The sequence below is a fragment of the Ceratotherium simum genome, chromosome 31 (assembly GCF_057802395.1).
Source record: "Ceratotherium simum simum isolate JZ-2026a chromosome 31, ASM5780239v1, whole genome shotgun sequence".
Classification (NCBI taxonomy): domain Eukaryota; kingdom Metazoa; phylum Chordata; class Mammalia; order Perissodactyla; family Rhinocerotidae; genus Ceratotherium; species Ceratotherium simum.
Genome location: NC_141930.1, coordinates 2,656,767 through 2,679,116, shown reverse-complemented (window position 1 = coordinate 2,679,116; position 22,350 = coordinate 2,656,767). Strand labels below are relative to the sequence as shown.

The window sequence follows — 22,350 nt, the reverse complement described above, 5'->3', positions numbered from 1 at the left end:
TTTCTTTATAATTTCAGTCTCTTTTCTGAAGAAATTCCTGATTTCGTTGAATTGTCTACCTGTGTTTTCTTGTATTTCATTGAGCTTTTTTATGATGGCTATTTTGAATTCTCTGTCATTAAGTTTATACATTTCTGTGCTTTCCGGGTTGACTTCTGGGTGCTTTTCATTTTCCTTTTGGTTTGGAGATTTAGCATATTTTTGCATAGTGCCTGTCGGTGTTGGCTTACTTTTCCTCACAGTGAAAATATCTGATCGAAGTTTCCTCTTGCCGCGGTTGAATGGGGGCCAAGAGCTGTGTATTCTGTGCCTGCCTCGATCCGCGGGTGCTCTGGTCGGCCTGCGGCTGAGCTGAGGAGTGGCTGAGCTGAAGCGCAGCTGAGTGGAAGCAGCTGGAGTTAGAGAGGGCTTGGGTTGAAGCAGCTGTAGCTGAAGCGCGGCTGGGCCGGAAAAGCTGGGACTGGAGCGTGGCCAGGCCAGAGTAGCTAGAGCTGTGGCCAGTGCACGATCAAGCCATTGCATCTGGGGCTGGTGCGCGGTCGAGCCTGGGCAGCTGGGGGCCGTGGTGTGCAGTCGAGTCAGGGCAGCTGTGGCTGGGGTGTGGTCAAGCTGAAGGAGCTGTGGCCAGTGCATGGTCAAGCTATTGCATCTGGGGCTGGTGCGCGGTCGAGCCTGGGCAGCTGGGGGCTGTGGTGTGCAGTCGAGTCAGGGCAGCTGTGGCTGGGGTGTGGTCAAGCTATTGCGTCTGGGGCTGGTGCGCGGTCGAGTCAGGGCAGCTGTGGCTGGGGTGTGGTTAAGCTGAAGGAGCCAGGGCAGCTAGGGCTGTGGCGCGGTCGACGCTGGGCATCTGGGGGCCATGGTGCAGTCGAGTCAGTGCAGCTGTGGCTGTGGCACAGTCAAGCCAGGGCAGCTGGGGCTTGGGTGCTCTTGGGCCTGAGCCACTAGTGCCTGGGCAGGGGTGCGCTGCTGCTACTGCTGCAGGGGCTCCGGGGGCCGTCGTCTCTGGTGGGGCCGGGGTGTTGGGTGTCACCGCTGCTGGGGACTGGGTGTGGGCGCGCTGCTGCCGCTGTTGCCCGGGCACCGGGGGGCTGCCACCTCTGGGGCTGGGGCACATGTCGCTGGTGCCGGGAGAGGGGCACACTGCCGCTGCTGGTGCCGGGGCTCTGGGGAGCCACTGCTGGGGTGGGACACAGGTACACCGCTGCTGCTGGCACTGGGGCCGAGCCGCAGCGCCGCTGAGCTAATGCTGCAGGGCCACTATGCTGAAGCGCCGGGGGGGTGGGGGGGCTGTCACTTACTTTAGCCTCCCGATCCCAGAGGTTTCTCACTTCCCTGTTGCTCTCTGCTCTCCCGAGGGGCTAGCTTGTCTAAAGTACCCTCACAACAGTTCCGCCCCCTCCATACGGGGATTCCCCTCAGTCTGTGAGGGGTCTTGGGGAGCGCTGGTTTTCCCGTGGAGAGCTGCATGTTCTCAGTCTCAGGGTCGAAGAGCTTGAGGAAGGAAGGGAGCTCCTCTTACCTCGTTCCACTTCTGGGGATTCCAGCACGTCTGTCCTCGGGTGTACAGCTGCGTGGGTACCTCAGACGTCCCCTGTGTTGTGTGGATAGCTTCTGTTGGAATGTGAATGTCCTTTGTGTTGTGTCTTAGAGGGGGAGAGTTCAGTGGAGGAAGCTCACTCCGCCATGCTGCTCTATTTTTACTTTTAGATGAGAGTGACCATGACACTCTACATAATAACTTGAGTTCTCTGGCTTCCTTTATGGTCTACTCTCCAGGCCCCAAACTTGCGAACAAGTAGCCATCCTTTTTCTCAGTTAATACTGAGGGCTGGGGAGGGTCACCTAACTGCTGACTGGCTCTGTTACAAACTCAGGTTTTCATTGCTGCTTGGTAATTCTTAATCTCCTTTAAATTTCCCACTGTAATTATTCAGCTCCCATGATTTCCTTTATGGGGTATTCTGTGTGTGTGTTCCATTTGGTCATCTCTCCCATATTTACTTAGCAGTTTTTTTGAGTCTTTACTTGGCTTTGATGGTACTAATTTTAATTAATGATTCATTGTCTCTGCCTTCAAGAAGCTTATTTAGTGGCTCAGATTTGTAAACATATGTACAATGCAATTTGAAAATGCTGTAATAAAAAGATGGACACAGTACTTTCCAGTGCAGCTGATAGCAGTTAGAGTGTCTACTCACATGGCTGTGGAAACTGCGCTTCTGGAGGTCTCTCCCTTGTTGCCCTCATTTTCTCAGGACAGTCGCTGTGTTCACACCCCTTTCTTACTTTCTGAACTGTGTTACCTCAGTGCTCTCTCCCGGCTCATCTGATTTCAGTCGCTGCCTAATTGTGGTTTCGGCCTTTGGTCCTCTCCTGCGTGTGCTTACTCTGGTGGATCTTGCACTCTTCCATCACTGTGTAGTCTCTGTGTCCAGCCAGACCTTTCTTTGAGCTTATTTTCAACTATTTACTGGAAATCCCCACTTCTGTTTTCTGTAAGCGTTTCAGGCCCTACATTATCTTCCCTTCCCTCTAAAAAGTCTCTCACTGTCCCTTTATCTCCTATGTTTGGCAGCTTAGTTGTTTATCCTAGTCTCTCATGTGCCTGCCAGTGTGACGCAGACATATAAGAAGTTGTTCTTTGCTCTCAAGAACCTCATGGTCTAATGAGGGATAAAGATAAGTCAACAATCAATGACTATGCAGTACAGTTAGAGCTATGCTAGAGGTAAGGTGAGGATGCTGTGGGAGGGAACATATGCAGAGAGAGGTTAGCGGGGAGTAACTTGTGCTATTGAGATCAAAGAATCCTTTTGGAAGAGATGACCTTTATGTGGATTTCTGAAAGAGGAGTCTTTGTTAGTGCTGTCGAGTTGATTCTGACTCCTAGCGACCCTGTGTATAGCAGAGCGGAACCTTGCCTGGTCTTTTTCCACCATCCTCTCACTTTCCAGTGCTCTGTCAGACAATGCTATGCTGCTATTCACAGGGTTTTCATGGCTAGTTTTGGAAGTGGGTGGCCAGGTCTTTCTTCCTAGTCTGTTGCAATCTGGAAACTCTGCTGAAACCCATTTACCACGGGTGACCCTGCTGGTATTTGAAATACCAGTGGCATAGCTTTCAGCATCACAGCAACACGCAGCTGCCACAGTATGACAACCGACAGACAGGAGGTGTGGTTCCCTGACTGGGAAATGAACCCGGGCCACTGCAGTGAGAGTGCTGAATCTTAACCACTAGACCACCAGGGCAAGCCAAAAGTGGAGGAAGAGTTAGCAAAGCAATAATGGAGGCGCAAGTGGTGAAGGGATTTATTCTCAGTAGAGCCAACTGCATGTTGCTCTAGCATCCATAAAAACGAGTAAGCTGAGCTCAGGAAATAGTATTTTGTTACAGCTTGAGTTCAGCATTTGAAGAAGCAAGGTATATAGTACTGAAGAGTAAACAGTCCTATGAAGAATTTTGTATACCTGCTAAGTGTTAAAGAATTTTAAGTAGGGGAGTGGCATAGAAATGTTTGCGTTTTATGAAGATCATTTTAGTAGTATAGACAGATTAGGAGTTAAGGAGACAAGTTAGGGTAGCAGCCAGGCTGTTTTATAAATGAGAGAAGCAGGCATTCCAATTTAAAAGGATAAGTACATAAACTTAATTCTGTGGGGGCCAAATAGATGCTTCAGCTTGCCTGTAGCTGCCATATGTGATTTTTGCATTAGGAGAATTTTGTAGTAACCTAGATGAGTGATTTTCAAATTGCAGGTTGCAACCCATTAATAGATTATGACCAGCATTTGAACACATAATGAAATAAATCAATATAGATGAGAACAGAAAGTACTGAAGTGTTTTAGTTGTAGTAAGAGCAAGCATTGTTTCCAGAAAGTTTGTTCTTCTGGTGTTTATGCATATAAAATCTGTAAATAAATAGCAGACTAGAACACACAGAGATGTTTATGTAAAATGTATTTCTTACTCTGTGAGCTATGGTCAAAGAAGTTTAGAAGCTACTAATCCAAGTGAGAAGTTAAAATTGCCTGCACTAAGGAAGATGCTGGTCTTTCAGGGTGATGTTAGGATGGGCCGTGGAAACGGGTTGTGAGGAGACAGAAGAGTAGGAAGGTAGAGCCAGGGTTGGTCCTCCTGCCTTAGGCGTACTTGGCTTGTGTAACTAAGTCAGCGGTTTTCAGATCTACATCATCTTCCCTCCTCAGAAATCTTCCTTAGTTCCTATGTTTCCTCTCTTTGGTAATTTACTCAATTCTTTAGGTAACCACACAATAGAATCGGATGGCTAGAGTGTCCTGAAGGAAGAGTGTGCCAACTTGGCGATGACATCGGAGCATTATGCCAAGCGTGATCTCACCCAGAGACCTTTGCCTTTGCTCTAACTGCTGTGTGGAATGTTGTTCCTCAGATGTCTGCCTGACTCAACGTTCAGGTCTCGGCTCAAATGTCGTTACCTCCAAAAAGGGGTCTTCTGCTTGCCACAGCCAGCAGTCGAGAGGCAAGGTGACAGAAGAGAAAGGGTCTTATTACAGCTTGCTAGCAAGGTGGAAGGTGGGGGACTACCATCCAAAAGAACCATCATACAGAACAAAGACTACAGGCCAGTTATATAGGGGCTGGTCTCGGGGTGGGGCAGACATCTGGTCTATCTAGTCTTAGTTCCTTATAATCTTTTGTTTTACTGGATATGCCTCAGAGACTGGAGCAACGCCCCATACCCTGATGTAGATTAAAGATGATAAGAACAAAACCTTTAATATGTATGGTAAATACATACATTTATTGTATGAGTGGCACCAACAATGTTACCTCATTCCAGAGGCCTTTTCTGATTCCGCTGTCCAAATCAGGCCCCTCTGCCCCATCCCCTTACCCTGCCTTATTTTTTCCCAACCTTTTGTTATGAAAATTCACAAACAGGTAGAAAGTTTAAAGAATTTTACAGTGACTATTCATATACCTACCACTAGATTCTACAATTATTTTACTCTGCTTGCTTCATCTCATATCTCTTCCTGTCTCCATCCGTCTAATTTTTCAATGCAATTCAGTAGGTTGCAGATATCAGTACATTTTGCCTGTCAACACTTCAGTTTGTATATCATTAACTAGAGCTTAATATTTGTTTAAAGTTTTTTAGGTAAAGTTTACATAGAAAGAAATACACAAGTCTTAAGTGTACCATTTTGATGACTTTTTTTAATTGAGAGATAATTGACATAACATTACATTAGTTTCAGGTGTACAACGTAATGATTCGATATTTGTATATAGTGTGAAATGACTACCACATGATGAGTTTTGGTGAACACGTACATCCGTGTAACCCAAACCCTTATCAAGATACGGAGTATTACCATCACCCTAGAAAGTTCTCTCAAGCCTCTTTTTTCAGTCAATCCTTGTCCCTACTTTTAGAGAAGCAATCACTGTTCTGATATTTTTCCACTGTGGATTAGAGATTTCCCTCTTCTAGTACTTAATGTAAATGGAATCCATATCAACTCTTTTGAGTAGGTTTCTTTTAATTAGCATGCTATAATCTGTATTATTATTGTTTATAACACTTAAATCCCTGTGTGACATATATCTGTTTGTGTGTTTTTCTTTTCTCTCCCCTAGACTGAAAAAGGGACTTTATTTTGTCCATTTCTATATTCCTTGTGGCTAAAACTGTGCCTGCCGTATGGCAGGTACTTAATAAATATTTTTTAAGTAGAAGTGAATTAGCACTTGATTAAACGTGTTGAATGAGCGAGCAATTGGGCAAAGGCCCTGGCTTGTAAATGCCTCTAGAGGAAATGGTTAACAAGGTCAAAAGCGGCTAAAAATTTCAAGTAAGATCAGAACTGAAAGGCACCCATTGAATCTAACAACAAAGAGATTATTTGTTGTTGACCTTTGACAGAGTGGTTGCTGTGTGATGGAGTGAATGGGAGGGGTGGAAGTATGATAAAAAACTCTTGAAGAGTGAGAACTGATGTGTAAAACTTTTCCCCTGTGAACACACAGGGGAAGCAGAGTGTTTGGTAGGAGTGGGCAAGAAAAGGTAGAGGGGTGAGGGGTGCTTTTTGTTTTGTATAATGGGAGAGACAGGGCAATCAGCTGCTGGTGGGCAGGGGTCAGTGGAGGCAGATGAGCAGTACAGGAGAGAGGGAACTGCTGGGTCGAGGTTATGAGAGGGCAAGTCTGCCGTCTACCCCATTATCCAAGTTTGAAACCAGTAGTTATCCAGTCAGCAACTACATTCTGTTATTTGTATTGTCATGTATTTCACAAAATTCTTCCACATTTACTTTTTTTTAAAATACGGTTTTTGTTCAGTAGTAAGTTTTAAAAAATTTATATGTAATGTCTTAGTGAAACAGGCAGACTATATCTAAATACTAGAAAGGAGAGTGTTATGATTAAAAGTGAAATGTGGCAGGTACCGTCTCTCTGTGAAATTAAAGAATTCTGCTGAGAAGTCTCATCAGTCAGCCGGGTAATTAGCACCTATCTGGAGGTATTCATGAATTTCTACTACTGGAATAATCTAGTCTCTGGCTGGTTCCAGCCCACCACTCTTATAGGACCCATAGGGACAGCTCTAGTGAGCTATCACGGTGAGTCACCCACAGCAAGCCACACTGTCCCCTTTGCCCTGTACCACCTCTCCCCGCTCATCCCACCAGCACCTTCCTCCCTTATTGCTGCCGGAGGCCCACTCTGATCACCACCTACACGTTGGGGACTCACTCTTGGCAACTGCCAGTCCCCAAGAGATAGAATCTCACTCTGCCTCCTCTGGGACCAGCTGCCAGGGGAGGAGAGAAAGGCCTGGGACCCTGGAGTCACTGGGACAGATAGTGACATTGACCAGGCTCCTCCCCTGCACGCCAGGAGTTCTGTGTCCCGAGAGTATTGTCAGCAGAGTACCACTGGTACACAGCATGCCCACATCTAGGATACCCCACCCTGGGAAAACAGGTTGGAGGGCGACAGGAATTTTCTCTCCTATTATGTAAGTACCTACATAATCTTGATTTTGCCTCTTGGCCTGAAAATCATAAAATATTTACCGTCTGGTACTTTACAGTAAAAGTTAGCCTACCCTTGGTCTAGTGCATAGAATGTAGAAATTATAAAGAAGATATCCAAAAGTAGTTCTAGATATAATGTTCTGTGTAGCAAGCAGTTTAGTTTGAGAAAGATAAATTCTGTTTAAAACAAAAACACTAAAATGTGGAAGTGATCCCCTGTTTTGGAAAAATTAAGAACCAGTGGTTAGCATTATGCTTGGTGCTTACTGAATATTTGGTGAATTTCAATTAGAAATATTTGCAATTAACTTAGCGTAAAATTAGAAAAGGGCTTCATGGCCCATTATATGGATGGAGCACTTAGTTATGTTTATTTTTTTCCCCTAACCTTAAAATTTGTTTCTGATCACAAAACTAAGACATGACCAAATAAAATATTTAAATCATACAGAAATATTTGTTAGGGGCTGGCCTGGGGGCATAGTGGTTAAGTTCGTGCACTCTACTTCGGCAGCCCGGGGTTTGCAGGTTTGGATCCTGGGTGCAGACCTACGCACAGCTCATCAAGCTGTGTTGTGGCAGCGTCCCATATACAAAATGGAGGAAGATAGGGACAGGTGTTAGCTCCGAGGCATTCTTCCTCAATCAAAAAGAGGAGGATTGGCAACAGATGTTCGCTCACGGCCAGTCTTCCTCAGAAAAAAAAAAAAGTTTTTGTTAAAGTGCCCTTAGCTCACCACCCGACAGTGGTGGCACATATGATTTCACCAGCAGGTACTTCTCTGGGTCAGGCTTTGTTCTAGGCGCTGGGTGCTCAGAGGGGCCAGAGTGCCCAGAACTCTGCTGTGGGGCATGTGTTTCGGCAGGCTGACCACATGGCGCTGTGTAAAAACCTACTCAGTACTGTCAGATAGTGATAGTTTGTCTGAGGAAGATAAAAGGTGAAGAGGATCGAGAGCAGCTATATAAAACACTATTTTGCATACACTTGTGGAATTATCTTAAGAAAAGGAGATCACTCTCTACATACTGTTTTTCAGTTGCTCTTTTAAACTTGGTCATATTTCCACGTCAGTACAAGTAGATCCACACATTCACCAAACATTTTATCAGTCAGTATTAAGCGCCTTTCCTATGCAGGCACCGTGCTATGTGCTGTTAGTACACTGATGGGCAATGCAGACTAAGGCCCAATCTTCATGAAGCTTATGGTCTGAATATGTAGGTCTCCCTCAGTTCTTTTGAGTGGTTTTATAGTGTTTCCTTGTGTGTTAATTATTACTGTGTAACAAATTACCCCCAAATTTAGCAGTTGAAAACAACGGACGTATCATCTTACACAGTTTCTGAGGGTCAGGAATCAGGAAGTGGCTTAGCTGGATGCTTCCGAGCCAAGTCCCTCATGAGGTTGCCATCATGTGGAGGACGATTAAGTGGAGCTGACTGAGCAAACCCCAGAGAGCTGAGTTCTGGCCTGTCGGTGGGAAAAGCCCGCTCTATGCCTTGGTGCTTCTCAGTGGCTCAGGAATTGGCAGCTTCAGGTATCCCTGGAAGTGGTGGTGAAGATGGCACTGTAAACAGCAAGATAGATTGAAACTCCCTTTGAGAGATGAATCCCTAATCTTCCTCCCTGCAGCTAGGATTGCTCGCCTGCCCAGGGGTTTCTTCTCTGGAGGTTCTCTGCGTTTGGGAACACCAGGCACGTTTGAGGGCAAGGTCGTGTACCGAATCAAGGGACATAGGTGAACCTTAGGAGGTTAGTAAGTAAAGAAAGTTGGAAGTGAATTTTCAAACGTGCATCCTTCTTTCCTGCCCCAATCCCAGAAAATTGACAACTAGGATTTTACCTTTTCACCCAGGAGATTGGAAGGGTCTTCTATTGAAGACCCCTCAAAAGAGGCTAAAAATACTGATATCCTTTTGTTCAACAAAGTAGCCTTATATATATATCACCCTTCAATGAATCCCACAGTCCACAAGCCCCACCTAGGCACACACAGCGCCCGGTCAGCTGTGTGGTACTTACTCATCAGACATCTGAGGGAGACCTCAGTGTGGAAGACAGAGGTCAAAACAACCTAGAAAATGCTGCTTGAAGAAAACGGACTATTTTAGTATTCTCAGAGGGCTGAGAGTGGATATAACATATTAAACAAGAACGAGGTATTGTAAAAACAGAGTACTCAAACAAAAGCTCTTGGGAATCTAATTCAGTGGGACTTGGCTGACAAAGATAAAGAAATTTCCCAGAAAGTAGAACCAAAAGATAAACTTATAAAATAAAAGAAATAGAAAAATTAGAAGACCAGTTCAGAAGATCTGATAAGGGAAGTTCCAGAAAGAGAAAATGGGAAGAAATCCTTAAAATACGCCCCCCAAAAAAAATCTTTTTTCACAAATATGAAGAACTTGAATTTTCTTATTGAAAAGGCTCACCAAAACTCAGGATAATAGGTGAAAATAAATCTGTATTAAGACACCGCGTTGTGAAAATTTAGCACATTGGGACCAAAGAAGAAATCCTAAACATTTCCAGAGGTTTAAAAAAAGGAAAAATGCAGCTCTGATACTCACCAGAATGGCATTAGACTTCTCAGAATCAACACAAGAAGCTAGAGGACAATGGGCCAATGCCTTAAATGCCGAGGGAGATTATATCCCACCTAGAATTCTGTGTCCAGCCATGCTCTTGAGTGTGTGCACAGAATAAATACGTTTTCAGACATCCCAGGTTTCTAGAAGTTCACTTCCCGTGTATTCTTTCTTAGGAAGCTACCAGGACTCGTGTTTCTCCAAAACTAAGGAGAGAGAGTGAAAGACGTGGGATCCAGGAATTAGGGGTCTGCTGAAAGAGGAGTGAACAGAAGTGCCAGCACGATGAGGAAGGGAAAGGCAAGGTGGCAGACGTGCGGCAGCCCTGGCAGTCAGCTGGTGTAGACTGGCAGCTGATCAGAAGGCAGGTGACTAGGCAGGACTGATAAAAAGTACCTGATGAGCTTGAGTATTCAGAGAGGAGATTTATGCAACTAGAAAAGGATTTGGAGTTAATAGTAAGTACATAGAAAATGGGAAGAAAAGAGACAATTAAAAAAAAGAAATAGTGTTATGTTCCATGGCTCAGCTGTTAAGAGGGTTTACATAGTCATAATAATAACCCTAAGGGAAGGACGCAGCATGTGTGTGTGTGTTTGGAAGGGCTGGAAGGAGGGTAAGTGTTACAGAGTATATGTGTAAATGTGTGCAGGAAAGGGACTTAACAGCTTCACCTTCTTAGTGAGAAGTCAGCATACCTTGTTTGAAATTAGGTAAGAAGTACTATACACCTGAAATTTTTACAATGTTATAAACCAATGTTACTGCAATAAACAAAAAATTAAAAAAAAAAAAAAAAAAAGAAGAAGTACTGAAGTAAGCTTGTTAATAAGAAAAAAGAGGTAAACACTGAAAGAATTGGCTAAAACAGTTGCAAATGTGCCTGTGAGGAGTGGAAAATTAGGTTAAAAAGACAGTAGGCTGTGTTGTTTTTTTGTAATGAGCCTCGTAGACTATATGACTGTTTAAACTGTGAGAAGGTGTACATAATTATATAACTGTGAAGGTATATATTAAACTATGTGAAAGTACATATAATTTTGATAAAAATTAAAGCTAAATTAAAAATAGTAAAGAAAAGATGGAAATGAGAAAATTTTGCTGTAGAACAGCAATAAAAATTCAAGGTCTGATTATAGGAATTAATACCTAAAAATAGCAAAAGTATCATTATCAGGAAGTTCTTGAAATTTGATGCATTTTATAGATATTTGCTTTTGGCTGTTAAGCTTTCATACAAGTCAATAGCCTATTGGTATGTGTTATAGGTATCCCTGAAATGGAATCCTGCCTTCCCGTGAACTTTTATTATATAAAAACAAATGAAGTAAATCTGAAATGTCAAGTTATTTATTTTTAATGAAATACTTTATAAGGAATATCTAAATTTTTGTAGTACAGGATAGCATGAATGTTCCAGTGTAGGATTTTATACCACAGTGATTTTTTAGCAGATAAGTTTAATAGTTTATATGATCCTGAGTCACTTGTGAACTCAGACATCTTGATTGGTCATGGTTCCTACTTAAGAATGCATTTTGTGACTTACGTTTGTTAGATGTGACTCAAAGAACTATTAATTGTTTTTTTTGCATGCCATTTTAAGTATGTCTATGTTCTTCTTGTTTAGGAAATAGCTTTAATATATGTGGTCATTGTATATGAAAATAAGGAAATAAATGAATAATTAAAGTCTTCTCTAAAAAGAAGTTAAATCTAGTCTCTGGGTTTAAGAGAAAGGAAAATATTTTCCATTTATTTTACTTTGAAATTGAAAACAAGAATGTTAAACTCAGAAACCAGATTTTTACTTTTTACGATTAAAATTTTTCGGGGCCGGCCTGTTGGCGTAGTGGTTAAGTGTGCACGTTCCACTTCAGCGGCCCCAGGGTTCACAGGTTCTGATCCTGGTTGCGCACCATCACACCGCTTGTCAAGCCATGCTGTGGCGGCATCCCATATAAAGTAGAGGAAGATGGGCATGGATGTTAGCTCAGGGCTAATCTTCCTCACCAAAAAAAAAGAAAATTTTCTTCTGTACCATATTAAGGAAAGACTGGAGAGGAAGAAACAGGGACCACAGAGAGAAAATGAGAGTGGGGAAGTAAGAAATTGATGGTCTTCAAGATAGAACAGAAAAGACAAAACGGGGATGTCCATACTCTCGGCAGCTTACCAGAAACGAGAGAGGGATGGAAGCGCACAGCAGGAAGGCACTGTGTACGTCTAGAGGGAGGGTGTGCCTAGAGCAGTATCGCCACATGCTTGTCTAAGGCGATTTCTGCTAAAATTGTTTAGATGTGTATTTTTGAAATTATAGGCATAAATGGATGTTACTTCATTGATATTTTGTGCCTTGGGCGTGATATTAGGCTAAGTTCCTCTACCCTTGATTCAATTTCTGTTTTCTGATGGTTTGGAATTCTTTAAATTAGTAACGTTTAAAAACTTTAGATATTATTCTGTCCTCCTTTGCTAACTATACTTACTGAGTCTCCAATACTGTTAAGGAAAAGGAATAATTAAGAACTTAAAAAGCACTAATAATTGAGAAAATAAACAACTTTATAATATGTATAGCCTTTTAAGGTAAAACTTATCTGTAATTTCCCTGATTGTAAGAAGGGATCATTTTTTGGATTGCCTTAGTTTGTTGTCTTTTACGTTTATTTTTGCATTTTTATGAAAGGTGGGAACAGAGGAAAGATCCTCATGGTAGAACCTATTACGTGGATCACAACACGCGAACGACCACGTGGGAGAGGCCACAGCCTTTACCTCCAGGGTAATGTAGCGTCTTCATGCATCTTCACTTGTGTTTTATCATACATAGGATTTTTAAAATTTATTTAATACAACATAAAATGATTCTTTAATTTTGCATATTATGTTTCCTTGATTTGCTTTTGTGAATAATGTATGTTCAGTAAATGAGATTTATGTTGTATTTCTTTTGCAGCTAGTCTAAAGGGCTTTCTCAAGAGATTGTCAAACATTGGCATGAGTTACTGAGAATAGTTGCAGAATTTTGGTCCAATTTCAGTCCTTGTTGTTATTTTTTAAGGAATGAGAGGCATATTTAGGACAATTTATATATATGGTTCTCCGTAGATAGTGATCCCTAAACTATGTTATTTCATGAGATTTAATGACATAAGAGATATTAGAGTGGTCCAAAATTATGATCTAAAAGATTGCTGCAAGTAAAATTGTATTACATTATGGCTAAAATTATATAGAGAGTTGTAAATGAATAACATTTCTGTGACTAAATTAAGTTCATGCTCTTAGGCTGTCATTCAAGGCCATTCACAAACTGATCTTCCTTTTCCTTTGGGTTGTTCTCTTTCATGACTCTTTGTACGTACTGCTCTGAGAGCTAGTTGAAGTACACTATTTCTGTTCTCCTCGAACACTGTCTGTACGTGGAATATTCTCCTTATTGTCTTTGCCACTTCTCCTTCCAGGTGCAACTTAAAGTCCACCAATATAAAACACATTCATAGTTCAGAAAATTCAAGGCAAAGAATATGTTGTTTTTGTGATATTGGTTGCTGAAAGGCTTCTGAAATTGTTGTATAAATTAGTGACACAAATTGGTTTAAAGTGAACTGGACCCTGGAGGATGGGGAGAATTCTGGTTGGTGGAGAAATAGGGACAGGCATTCTGTTCTGAGGGAATGTTGAAACAGGCGTGACAGAATGAAGCATAGAACACATTTGGGACCAGCAAGTGGTTGATTTGGCTCTCATGTGGGTGTCTTGAGGGATCTCAGGGGAGATGAGGCTGAAGTGTGAACGCGTGCCTCTTTGCGTCGTGCTCTCCAGAGAGCCGGGGTGGGTGGGGTGATGAGACTGGGTCAGCACTTCAGTCCCGAAGCAGAGTGACAGCAGGAAGGTGGGTTCAAAAGCTGTGAGCCAAGTTAAGATCCTGCACGTGGGCGGTGGCTCTAGGGGCAGATTGCCCCCCTCTGAGTAAATGCTTATCAGACAAAGCGGGAGAAGGGGCAGTCAGGTTGACACTGGGACTGTTCTGTCTATGGCCTCTTTTCAGACAGTCCCTAGGAATCATGTAGTTGTAGAAGGGGAAGATAATTGAGCTACAATAGATAGCAAATTACGTGTTCATAATTTTTCTGAAGAATGTCAATATTTACATTCTTTTAAAGTTATTATGTCTTGGACTTGATATTAAAATATTATTTGAGTGAAGTGTTAACTAAATATTTTCCAATTTCTTATATTAAGAGATTATTTTTTATTTTAATTATTACTATTGCTTATGTTATTTGCGGTAGTTGGGAAAGAAGAGTCGATGATCGTGGAAGAGTTTATTATGTGGATCATAACACCAGAACGACCACCTGGCAGCGGCCGACCATGGAGTCTGTCCGGAACTTCGAGCAGTGGCAGTCTCAGCGGAACCAGCTGCAGGGGGCCATGCAGCAGTTCAACCAGCGGTACCTCTATTCGGTAACTAGCAGCGTATAAGGTGTTCAGACAACTTTTTCCTCCAGGCGTTTGCCCTTCTCTATTTTGGTGATTTTTTTTTTTAATGTTATAGATTGCATTACAAGGTATTTTTTAGTTGATCTTTAATGAATAATTAGCGTTTCTGATATACATGATATTAAGTGGCTGTTGCATAAATGCAATTTCTTAATAAAATAATTTGTCTTTGCCAATTCACAGTCCTCCACCTTTAATCATAATCATTTTGTTTGCTTTAAGCAAAACTGGTTATCTCCTGATTTTACTTGAGGCCAGTCTTGCCATAGTCTGGCTATTCTGATTTCCATCCTAGATTCTCAGAAACAACACTTTCATCTGTTTGGCCCACCAAAGACATTCCTGGGATTGGAGATAACTGTCCAAAAAGTCAAATGCTATCTGAAAATTGGATCAATTGGTAATTTATTTATTGAAGTAAACAAACACCCATTAAGAAGAGTGGGGAAAAAATTTAAAAACATTTGTTAAATAGGTTTGATCACAAGAAGTAGAAAATATAAGTTGTAAGTACTGAGCATTTCTAGGTAGTGTTTTGAGGCAACTTGAAAGCCCAAAATGTAGAGGCTAGCAGATGGAAAGGAATTAGGAGAGACACACACAAAAACTTAAGTAACTCTTTCTTCAGAATCCTGTCTCAGGCTGGCTCGTTCAACTCCATTTTCTTCCGAGGTTAGATAAGTCCTCATTTGCAGCTTGACCCACTCTCCTGGGTGTCTGTAGCCATCGGAGAGGGGGGTTGCCCAACCCAGCTTGCATAGCATCTCCTGCTGCCACCAAGTGCTGGTCCTTTGGTAACTTGTACAGAAATCTGTAGTAAGGTCCCATCGTTTAGTGGTAAATAGTAAACAGAAAATTTTGTACTGTGTGTGTGTATTTTTGGTTGGACTCAACTGTAGACATTAAAGCTGGGGGAAACGGCAGAATCAGGTCATAGTGTGTATCAGAAGCGTGTTCTCCTGCACATAACAGAACATCTTTAAACGGATTGAGGTTTCCTATCTAAGTACAACACCGAGTCTGGGGTAAGAGTCGAGGGCTGATCCTGCCTTGACGTAGTGGTGCCATCCAGTACCCAAAATATTCACCAAGATGCATGTACTTTATCATTAAAAAATGGTTTTTCAGGTAATGATTTTTGTATTTGTCATTCTTTTGAAATTGATGGTTGAATGTCTGCATTTTCTTTGGAATATATTTCTGGGTTGTAATAATGTGTAAACATAAATTTGTTTTTATGGATGTATGAATATATAAAAGATGCTAATATTAAGATAAAATTATTTGTACAAAGATGATACTAGAGTTTAATATTGGTTTTATTAATAGGCGTTTGTTTTAAAAAGAACTGTGATAATCGTTCTATTTTTAAACAAATAATATTGCCTTGTTTAAACACCACAATTTTCTATATGCTCTTCTCTCTCATCCTGTCTCGCTCCTGTAGATTATTATGGAAAGGCTAAGAGATTAAAATATTGATGTCAATATATTATTTTTAAATTAGTTTAGAAAAACTAATAATTTTAATCAGTTGATAATGACATTTTTAGGACTTAGTGTCTTAAAATTATTGTATTTGCATTCCTTTATCATATTTTTTAGAAAATTACTATAAAATTTGATTCTGCCAAGTGCTTAGTTTATCTTTGCTTTTACATTAAAATACTGTTGTTTTATTTCTCCTCCCAACCCTTTCTCCAATCAGGCTTCAATGCTAGCTGCAGAAAATGACCCATACGGGCCTTTGCCGCCAGGCTGGGGTAAGCTGATATGTTGTTGGTAAAAATATCTGCGAGGTATATATAGCAAATAGTTATTAAATGCTGTGCTCACTTTTTCAGAAAAAAGAGTAGATTCAACAGACAGAGTTTACTTCGTGAATCATAACACAAAAACAACCCAATGGGAAGACCCGAGAACCCAAGGGTACGTATATTTTACAGGTTTAAATCGTCTTACACGTATCTGCAGCAGAATCAAGTAAACCTGGATTCAGATGTTTTTAGTACCTGGAAAATGTTCACGCTGTGATTGTAGCTTTATCTGTTAGCTTACAGAATGAAGAACCCCTGCCAGAAGGCTGGGAGATTAGGTATACCCGGGAAGGCGTCAGGTACTTTGTGGATCATAATACAAGGACAACAACATTCAAGGATCCTCGCAATGGGAAGTCATCCGTGTAAGTGAAAGCCTATTTATTTCTGTGAGGACGATCAGCCCTGAGCTAACATCCATGCCAATCCTCCTCTTTTTTTTGCTGAGGAAGACCAGCACTGAGCTAACATCTATTGCCAATCCTCCTCCTTTTTTTTTTTCCCCAAAGCCCCAGTACATAGTTGTATGTCGTAGTTGCACATCCTTCTAGTTGCAGTATATGGGACGCAGCCTCAGCATGGCGGGAGAAGCGGGGCATCAGTGTGCGCGCGGGATCCGAACCCGGGCCGCCAGTAGCGGAGCGCGCGCACTTAACCACTAAGCCACGGGGCCGGCCCAGCCTGAAGTTCTTAAATGAGGTTTAATGAGGACATTAAGTTTAGCTCTAATTTACCCTAAAATTTTACTTCTGGATCAAGAAAACGTACACAAATAGTACCCCAGAATACCTGTCTTTGCTCCACCTTATTACAGAATGGATATGTGGCACATAATTCCTTAATAACTATAGCCAATGTTTGTATAGTGATTATGTGCCGTGGATTGTTCTCAGCACTTCATATATATTAGCGCATTTTATCTTCCAACAACCCCTTGAGGCAGATAATATTATTTTCCCTTTTTCAAGTGCAGAAGCTAAGGCTTAGGGAGCATAACTTCTGCAAAATCGTACAGCAAGTAATGTAGCTGGTTTCAGACCAAGGCAGTCTGTCTGCAGTCTCTGCTCTTAACTGTCACATCGTGCCGCTGGAATGTCAGGCAGTGAGATGTTCAACAAAACTGAATTTTCCAGATAAAGGTATCTTAATTAGAGCCGGCCCCGTGGCTTAGCGGTTAGGTGTGCGCGCTCCACTGCTGGCGGCCCGGGTTCGGATGCCGGGCGCGCACTGATGCACTGCTTCTCCGGCCATGCTGAGGCCATGTCCCACATACAGCAACTAGAAGGATGTGCAGCTATGACATACAACTATCCACTGGGGCTTTGGGGGGAAAAATAAGTAAATAAATAAAATTAAAAAAAAAAAGGTATCTTAATTAAGCATTTGACAGACCTCTCCTTCATCCTTACTCTTAGGCATGATGTCTTTGCATCATTAAGAAAATAGAAGCAGTCAGAAAAGGTCTTTTGCAAATTCCTAACATCACGTCTACCCACCTCCCAGCATCTGTCTTCCCTCTTGATCCTGCAGATGAACTATTGCTGTTCCTCTCAAGGGCCAGTCCCTCTGCTGATGCACTAGGTCCTTCCCCTCTTCCTTACTCTGGCATTTATCATCTTTCTGTCCTCCATCCTCAGTTTTTCTTTCTCTGCTGAATTATTCTCATCAGCTGTTATTCCTCCTAGATTAAAAAAATAATAATAACTCTTCACCTTACAGATCCATTCTGTGTAAATTCATCTTTATTGCTGCCCTACCCGAAAACTGCCTGGAAGAGTTGTCTCTATGTTGCTCGTTCTGACCTCTCTCAGACCTGCCACCAGGAAGTCCCACTGACCGTGAACTTGATCAGGGCACCAGTGGCCCCCACACTGTTAGTCCGAGGGTTGGATTTCAGTCCTGGTTCATGTGACTTATCAAGAGCGTTTGATACATTTCTCTTTCCTTGCAAAAGCAGTACAGGGACTCAACTTTCCTGATTTCCCCATGCTTTTCGGGTCTTATTTCCTCCTCTGCCTTGCGGGCCCGCCTTTTCTCTGCAGCCTCTGTTGAAGTGCCCGGAGCTCTGTCGTTAGTTCTCTTTTCTCTACACTCGTTCTCTTAATGAATCTTATCCAGTGCCATGCTTCTTTTTTTTTTTTTTTTTTGCTGAGGGAGATTTGCCTGAGCTAACATCTGTGCCAGTCTTCCTCTATTATGTATGTGGGACGCCTTCACAGCATGGCTGACGAGTGGTATAGGTCTGTGCTGGGGGGCTGGCCCCAGGTGTCATGCTTTTAAAACACATCTCTGTGCTGATGACTCACAGATTTTTACCTCTAGCTCGTACTTTTCACCTGAAGTTGCACTTCCTATTTCAGCTGCTCACTTGACGTCTCTACTCAGAACTGCTTCCTGATAACTCCCATAAAACCTGTTCTCCCAGGGCTATTTCCCGTCTCGGTTGATGGCAACTCCACTCTTAGGTGTGCTTGGACCAAAAATCTTGGAATCATCCTTGACTCCTCTTTCCCTCTTACCTCATAGTCCATCGAGAACTCCCCAACTTCAGAAGAGATCGTGAACCCAGCTGTGTCACCACGTCCACTCTGCCACCTTGGTCCAGCTACCATTGTCTCTCCCCTGGAGTGGTACCTTTGTCTCTCTGCTTTCTACCCACACCTCGTACAGTGTTATTCTCCATAAACGAGTGAGACTGATTTTTTTAAAAAATTTAAAAAGTCATTCCTTTGCACAAAACCCTTCCGTGATTTCCTTCTCAATCTGGGTGAAAAGTAAAATCCTTACGGTGGCTCCCAGGCCTCACAGCGTCTGAGCCCTGTTCGCTCTTCAGCCTCACCTCTCTTTTCTCTCCTCCTGTACTGCTCCAGCCTCACTGGCCACCCAGCTGAGCCTCAGACACCTGAGGCTTCTGCCCCTGGGTCTCAGCTTGTATTCTCCCTGCTTGGTGTGCTCTTTCCCCAAATATCTGTGTTGCTTAGCCCTTCCATCGTTCTGCTCAGATTTTACTTTGTCTCTGAACCTACTCTGTTCACTCTTCTCAGAATTGAAAAATTCTTCTCCCCGTGCTACTCCTTACCTTTTTCTTAGTGCTTTCTTTTTGTTTTTGAGGAGCGAGAATAGTAAGACATTTATTCCCTTCTTACACACTACATACATAGTGTACTTACTCACTCTGTTTCTTGTCTGTCTCCTTCACTAGCATGTAAGCTCCACGAAACAGGTATTTTTATGTTTTGTTAACAGATAGTGCTCTCACTGTCTAGAAGAGCACCAGGTGCATACTCTGCAAATATTGTAAATATTTGTTGAATGAAGTCACTTGAACCCGACACACAAGAGAACATTTTCCATCCATTCCAGAATGTTCTCTGGGGGGCTGGAAGTTCTTTGTGCTTGTCTCTGAGGCTTTCGCTCGGTGGGCACAACTCCCCGCTCTCTCAGTGTGGATCAGCCTGTCCCTGCGTGCTGCCCCCGCTGCCTCTTCCTCCCTGACCAGCTGGGCCCGGTGACCTGGGTGTCACCTGTGCCTGGGAGGAGTTTGACTGTGCTTTCGACCTCCAGCAGTATTTGTTTCAGGTTCAGATTAGGTTTAAGATGTGGTAGGATCTCCTTTCACGTCTCTTCTGTCTAGAGCCTCTGTGCTCCTTAGGCTTAGGGATTATCAGAGGTTTTCTTTGAGATAGGCAGTGATAGACTTAAAGATTCTGTTTAGCCGACTTCTTCACGTGAGATCCGTCCACATGTGCGCTCACCCTCTCTGGGTGTGTGTCGTGTGTCCTCACTGCTCGAGCAGCTATTGGCCCCTAAATAGATCTTTACTTCTCTCCCGGAAACTAACTTTCCTGAGGTCATTTCTAAGACTCTGGAAACACTCCAGTTTCATACTGAATATTAAATATCCAAGTTTATTGTGAATTAATATATGGTTTGTTTTTGTTTTTCTGTAGAACTAAAGGTGGTCCACAAATTGCTTATGAACGCAGCTTTAGGTGGAAACTTGCTCACTTCCGTTATTTGTGCCAGGTACTACAGTGGTAAATAAATCTTGTGTTTATAACCATTTAGTCTTGTCTTTACACAATGCATATACTACAGCTTACATGATATTATGATGTTATTTCCGTTTTTAGTCTAATGCACTACCCAGTCACGTAAAGATCAATGTGTCCCGGCAGACGCTGTTTGAAGATTCCTTCCAACAGGTAAGGGAGATGTTATCAGAAGAAAACAGTACGATTGGTCTCGTTGTAGTCTATATATCTAAATGGATTTAGGGTTTAGAAATTGTAAACCATTGAGAACCCAACTGTCACAATGACTATGTATCACTCACTGAATGTCCATTATAACGGTGTGTATTAAGTGATTGCCATATTCTTGGCACTGGCATCTTATATTTATCATTTCATTTAATTCATCTTCACAACATCCCTTTGAGATAGTTCCTATCACTATCTCCATTTTACAGGCAGAGGTACTGAGGCTGAGAGACACAATTATTCTACCATGAATTAGATTACTCAAATAAAGCTTAAACAGCTTCTGGAATAAGTTGACACATTTTGATGCCTACTTTTCTAAGACTTTATTTACTCAACCAAAAAGGTTTTCATAATGCTACCAAATTAAAATTAAACTGGTATAGATACTATATTCATTCAAATATTCCTTTAATAACCCTAATTTTAAATCTCACCTCCTTTAGCTTTCTGTTTGAATGTCATGATCTCAGAGAGATCTCCCCTGAGCACACTGTTTAAGATGCCAGCTCCTGTGCACCTCCCTCACAGTCCGTTCTAGCCATTTATGTAGTTGATTCTTTTTTCTAACACTTAGCACCACCTAACATACTTTGTCTGTCTCCCTTACTAGAATGTAAGCTCCATGAGAGCAGACTATTCTGTTCACTGCTGTTATGCCTACCACCTAGAATAGTGCCCTGCACATAGCAGGTATTCAGTAAATATTTGGTGAATGAATAATTGCATGTAGTATGTCTACCTTTTCTGAATCATCTGCAGAATATTTAAAGATAAAAAATCAAAATATTATCTGTTCTTTTTTTCTGATGAGGTGGAGAATTTTTCATATAAGTCTTCTCACTCTCCTCCAAAGTATTACAGGGGTGAACCAAAATTCCCCATGTATACAGGTACACAGGGACTGTTACAATCCAAAATGGAATAACAGTACTCTGAAGTCAGAGACGTTCAAATCCTAGCTTAATTTTATTGGCTGTTGAAGTTGTGGCAAGATATTTAATATAGCTATTAAAACTTTTTTTGGTTTGAGTTAACAAATTCTTAGCTTGTTCTAAGCTCTGTTTGAGCTTTATTTAGTAATTGTACATCTGAATTTATGGTAGACTTGATTCTGTTTTGTACTCTGGCTTGGGGAGAATCATGGTCTCTTGATGTGAAGACTGAGCCCCTGAGTGCCTCTGCTGTTGAGGCCTGCTGGTGCACTGTCCCTGACCCAGACGTGCCAGGCTTAGCTTTGATTCTGACACGTGTGCTGGAAGGAGTTCATTTTATCCAAAAGTAAAGCCTTAACCTTAATGTAAACCATTAAGGATTATGAAAATTTGGCATAGGGATTGTTTTAAGATATACTTTCTTATGTACAACTTCATTGTCGTATGAATAATTCTTTGCTATATAGCTGAGTTCCTTTCCTATTGAGAAATGGAATGTGTGGAATAAGCAGGTTCCAGAACAAGATCTTTTGCTTCTCATTAAGTGTTGCTAGTCAGAAAAATTGACAGGTTGACTCTTATACGGTTTTGGTAAAACTTGGGGAGTGATGGGAGGAGGAAATGTTTAGAAAACCTTAAAAGCTTTCTGTGTCAAACTCCTCCTCTCTTGCCACTAACCCAAGTAGAACTACCATTTAACACTAGAAGAGGGGAAGGGATTATATGCGAGTGAGACAGAGAAAGCTTCATAGAGTAAGATACATAGTTAGCAGTTTGTGGAACAAATCAGTTATCTCGTGAGTTAAAGGCGTTGTTGTAGGAGATGAGGAAATGGATAATTTTGAAAATACAGATGAAATTTAAATTGAATTGTTTTGGAAGAAACTTGTGCTGTATGTGAGTGTTTAAATATCCCCGTTTTTGCTTTTACTTAGATAATGGCATTAAAACCCTATGACTTGAGGAGGCGATTATACGTAATATTTAGAGGAGAAGAAGGACTTGATTATGGTGGTCTAGCAAGGTAAAATAAAAAACACATATCTGCTCTGAAATAAGTGTATCCATTATATGCAATGGATGTATTCTTGATATATTTTTTCAACAGCAATCCAGAATTATTTTTAAAAATAAAAGTTAAGATATTTGCACAATTCTAGAGGTAACCAGTATTATTGCTATCTTGGTTATCCTATACATTTTCTCT

General features: G+C 41.8%; 1 protein-coding gene across 5 annotated transcripts in view; it reads left to right on the top strand.

The window, feature by feature from the left end:
• WWP1 (WW domain containing E3 ubiquitin protein ligase 1) overlaps nt 1-22,350 on the top strand; it is a 114,834-nt gene that overhangs the window by 65,123 nt on the left and 27,361 nt on the right. For all 5 annotated transcript variants that reach the window (XM_087420369.1, XM_087420367.1, XM_087420365.1 and 2 more), the window contains 8 exons: nt 12,310-12,405; nt 13,919-14,093; nt 15,838-15,892; nt 15,974-16,058; nt 16,183-16,311; nt 19,897-19,972; nt 20,080-20,151; nt 22,079-22,167. In XM_087420369.1, the coding sequence (XP_087276495.1) occupies nt 12,310-12,405; nt 13,919-14,093; nt 15,838-15,892; nt 15,974-16,058; nt 16,183-16,311; nt 19,897-19,972; nt 20,080-20,151; nt 22,079-22,167 (777 nt within the window). The remainder of the gene's footprint in view (nt 1-12,309; nt 12,406-13,918; nt 14,094-15,837; nt 15,893-15,973; nt 16,059-16,182; nt 16,312-19,896; nt 19,973-20,079; nt 20,152-22,078; nt 22,168-22,350) is intronic.